The sequence below is a fragment of the Centroberyx affinis genome, unplaced genomic scaffold (genome assembly GCF_046629955.1).
Source record: "Centroberyx affinis isolate AG114_WGS23_722 - 3 ecotype Tasmania unplaced genomic scaffold, CSIRO-AGI_Caff_v1 ptg002895l_1, whole genome shotgun sequence".
Taxonomy (NCBI): domain Eukaryota; kingdom Metazoa; phylum Chordata; class Actinopteri; order Beryciformes; family Berycidae; genus Centroberyx; species Centroberyx affinis.
Window position 1 is genome coordinate 20199 of NW_027281021.1, and position 4337 is coordinate 24535.

The following is a 4337-nucleotide window of genomic DNA, read 5'->3' on the forward strand; positions in this document are numbered from 1 at the left end:
ATCAGTGGTTATTGGCTGATAGAGGATGATACTCTGTACGCCTCAGAAAAAAAACAGGCAGGAATAACAATAATCCATAAACCTTTGACTACATTACTGAGTGATTTTATATCCTGTAAGTGCTTCAGACAGAGCCAGCGTTCACACAGAGCAGAGCTGAGGATCCAGATCTGTGGTCCAGGCCCTTCTTGGGAATATAAATCATTAGGATCAAATGTCAAAAATGATTTCAGTCAACCCAGACATGGAGACAGAGAGGGGGGGAGGGGGGGTTATAGCTTCAGTAGGGTTCGTTTGGCACTCGGTGAATTTCATCAAGGGCTTTAATTTGATTTATAACACTTAATTTGATTTATAAACCGTTTACGCCCCTCGAGATCTCCAAGACCGTTTAATATTCTCCTGTCAATCTGTGGGAATATGAGCCCAGCTGTCCTGTAGTTCAGTGTTTGTCCAAGTCTTGAGTCAAGAAGACCCAACATTTGGTCGTGGGAATGTTAACATGTTACGGAGAAGTTGGTAGCTTTAAAATCACTGCTGTGTTGGAGGATCCTCTGCCTCTTATGACCGATTCTCTCGATGCAGAAGGGAGGATCTGGAAAATAGAGCATAGAAAACCAGCATTAATATAGATAAATCATGACCTTGGTATTATAAGGTTCTATCTGACCTTTTTGTCAAAACTGAGTTAGTCACATGAACCTATTCTATGCCTGTTGACATATGTGTGGTGTTATTTTTTGAAAATAATGATTTTTGAGTCTGTAATTTCTAAAACAAAAGGACCCATCTCCATTTAACTCAATGGATGCTGAAAACTTTGAAGCTCAATATCTCAGAACTATCCTGAAGGCAGACAGAACCTTATAATTCTAAGCTCACAAAATATGTGATATATGGGATGGTTTGATTGTTTGTGTGTGTGTGTGTGTTTGTGTGTGTGTGTGTGTGTGTGCCCACCTGAGAGACCTGCGACTGTCTTTCTCCATGTTGTTCTCAGGTCCTTCGCACTCATACGAGGCCAGATTAAGCTCTGCAAGGAGACAAAAGTAAGAAAAACTTTATTTATATAGCACTGTGTAAAACACACAAAGTGCTGCACATAATAAAAAGGGAGATACATACACAGATAGGCCAAAATACATACAAATGAAATGTAATAAAGACAAAGCTTGAGTTTTTTAGTTTTTTTTGTTTTCATTCTTCTCTTGTTATATGTCATGTTATATTGTGCTCTATGAGAATTGGCACTATTCCGATTTGTATTTTGTGTTTATTGTATGTTTTGCATTGTATTGTTTCCTTTTTGTGGTTCATGAAAATTTCCAATAAAAATCCAAATCATAAAAAAAAAATGGAAAGGAAAGGAAGGAAAAGGAAAGGAGAAATACATGAAAAAAAAAGGAAAGGTAAATTAAATTAAAATAAAATGCTGCTGGTGATACATTTTTGGTACATTTGCCAATCTGTACTGTTTGATAACACAAAATAAAATGAGCAGAATGATATGAAAGAGTGCTGACCGTCTTCATTGAAGACGGGCGAGGTGACGAGGTGCTGCAGGACCCGCCGGTCTCTGTCGAACGGACAAACCACCTGACGCCAGACCAGGAACTCGCTCACCTGCTTGGCCAGCTCCCACAGTTTCTGTTGACACAACAAAAAACACATTTTATTAATGTCAAGACAAATTTAACAACGGCGTCTGGTCAGCTCCCACAGATCCAGGCAATACAGAAACACCAAAAAATAACACAAAGAGTAGCATCTAAAAAAGACTGTACTTTCTTACTCTTAATATTTAAACATCATCCTAAAAGCAAAAGTAAATTCCTATCACAGCTAGAGCTAAATATTAAAATGTAAGGTTTATCTATTTGGAAATACAAAATGAAATAGGATGAATAGGAAATAGGAGAAAAAAACAGACGAGATAAAAAAAGAAACTGATGGTCAAATAAAAACATCTCGCCTCAGAAGAAACAAAGAAATGAAATTAAAAACGAAGCATAGAGATGGAGAATGTGTTGCTCCTTCTAACCACAGGGGGGCGCTGTTACATTTCATGTAAGTGAAAGAAAAATGAGTTCAATTGACTATAAGTTGGTATCAGATCAAATTTTCATATTTACCCTTTTGTTTATATCTCTATTTTATCTGTAATGAACACAACAGTCAGGTCAGAGGGAAAGTAAACTGAGACTGACCTCAAACCTGTTCTTATACATATATATAATGTTAAATATTGATAAAAAAGCTAGTACAAGTAAAAACAAAATCTAAAATACTATATATTCTTTTAGTGGAACATCATTAACTTCATCACTCAGTAAAGAATCTGGTCTGCATAAGTGTCATTATATAGAGTTAAGTTGCCCACTACCTTTTGAAAAGTAACATAATTTCTGGGAAGTTGTAACTCCGTGCAATTAGTCATTCTGTAAGAGTTTTACCAGATGTTTTTTTCAAATAGTGGCTAGGTTATCGGTAGTTTTGTGAGAATTTTTTCAGTATTTTTCAAATAGTGGATATCTCCTGTTGAAATGAACCTGCTGAAAAGTCGACTGACCTCAAAGTTGATGTGTCCGTTGGCCAGTCTGCTGGCACAGCCTTCATTCAGGAAGTAGATGTCTTTAATCAGGAGGCTGAAGAATGGAATCACAATCTGCAGGAAGGAGGACAGAAACTTTATATTTTACATTTTAAAGTCTCATGTCTAAATGTAGAACAGCAAGTCAAGCCAGAACAAATCAAGAGTCCAGTATCAATTTCATATCTTAAAGAAAACTAAATATCTAGGACTTTTCAATGCAATATGGTTTTAATAGGATAAAAACTTGGTAAGAGCATCATGAGTTTGATTTCTATAATCAGTTTCAACTTCAATAAATTCAATCATTCCATACAAATTCAGAAAACAGAATTTAAATTCAGTCGTCTGCTGGAACAAATCTCATCACTTTCAATCTGAGTCATTTACACAAACACAAGATCTCAAGTCAAGACTTTAGAAACCTTTTCAAGTCATCAGAGTACAAGTCAGAGTCAAGTCCCAAGTCACCAGAACCCAAGTCAAGTCTCAAGCAATTAAAACTGTGACTCAAGTCTAAGTCATGTGACTTGAGTCCCCTGCTCTGCCTTTGCCTGTTCTGTTTCAGTTTGGCATGACAGTGTGTGTGTGTGTGTGTGTGTGTGTCTCTGTGTGTGCATGGTGTGTGTGTGTGTGTGTGTGTGTGTGTGTGTGTGTGTGTGTCTCTGTGTGTGCATGGTGTGTGTGTGTGTGTGTGTGTGTGTGTGTGCGCTCCCTCACCCTCTCCTGGCTGCTGTGTGCGGTCTCAGACCTCTGGGTGGCGCCGCGGAGCGCCGTGCGGTAGTTACTGAAGTTACTGGACGGGTCCATCTGGTGCTGAGGGAGAACAGGCAGAGAAGATGGTCAGCACACACACACACACACACACACACACACACACACACACACACACACACAGGCCCACAGCATGGTGGCCTGAAAGTTTTCTCACCTCCAGAATTTCGAACTTGTCAGTGTTGACTTTGCTCCAGGTCTTCTTCAGTCTGGCAACAGGACTCATGTTCATCCCAGCTGAGAGAGAGAGAGAGAGAGAGAGAGAGAGAGAGAGAGAGAGAGAGAGAGAGAGAGAGAGAGAGAGAGAGAGAGAGAGAGAGGGGAAGAGAGAGAGGAAGAGAGAGAGAGACAGAGAGAGAATTTCAGTACTGGGTTTTCATTTTTTGACTGAAACAAAATGAAACAATATGAAAGAAAAGTAAACATATACATTCTAAATTGAAAATGAAACTAATCATCATGACAGTGCTTACTGATGATGGCCATGAGGGAGTTGAAGTTGCCGATGTTGAAACACTCCTGGGCCACGTCGATGAAGAACTCTATGGCCCGCGCTCTGTGCTTCTTCTTCACTGGCTGCAATGAAAGGAGACGACAGGAAGTGAGCTACAGAGCGAGAGAGAGAGAGAGAGAGAGAGAGAGAGAGAGAGAGAGAGACAGAGAGAGAGAGAGAGAGAGAGAGAGAGAGAGAGTGTAGGTGGGATGGAGACCGATAGATAGATAGATAAGAAGGTCAGTAAGAAGGTCGGTAAGAAGGTAGGTAGGTAGCTGTTAGTTGGTAAGGAAGGCAGGTAGATAGTAGTTTGTTAGGTAGTTAGTTGGTTAGGTAGGTATAAAGGTAGGTAGGAAGGAAGTTAGGTAGAAAGAGAGGGAGGTAAATAGACAGGTTGTTGGGTAGTAAAGTAGTTAGTTTGATAGTCAGTTAATGAATTAGATAAGTAGGTAGGTAGTTAGGTAGGTACATAGTAGTTAG

The 4337-nt window shown here is 39.4% G+C and overlaps 1 protein-coding gene across 1 annotated transcript; it reads right to left on the minus strand.

Annotated features, from left to right (window-relative positions):
* Positions 1–283: 283 nt before the first annotated feature.
* Positions 284–3940, minus strand: LOC139658425 (ras-GEF domain-containing family member 1B-B-like; the record flags this gene model as incomplete). The annotated part of the gene is made up of 7 exons (XM_071536555.1): positions 284–595; positions 961–1033; positions 1524–1647; positions 2570–2665; positions 3311–3406; positions 3522–3601; positions 3838–3940. Coding segments are annotated over 7 exons (606 nt in total), but the record flags the coding sequence as incomplete, so codon positions are not given.
* Between the last annotated feature and the right edge of the window lie 397 nt (positions 3941–4337).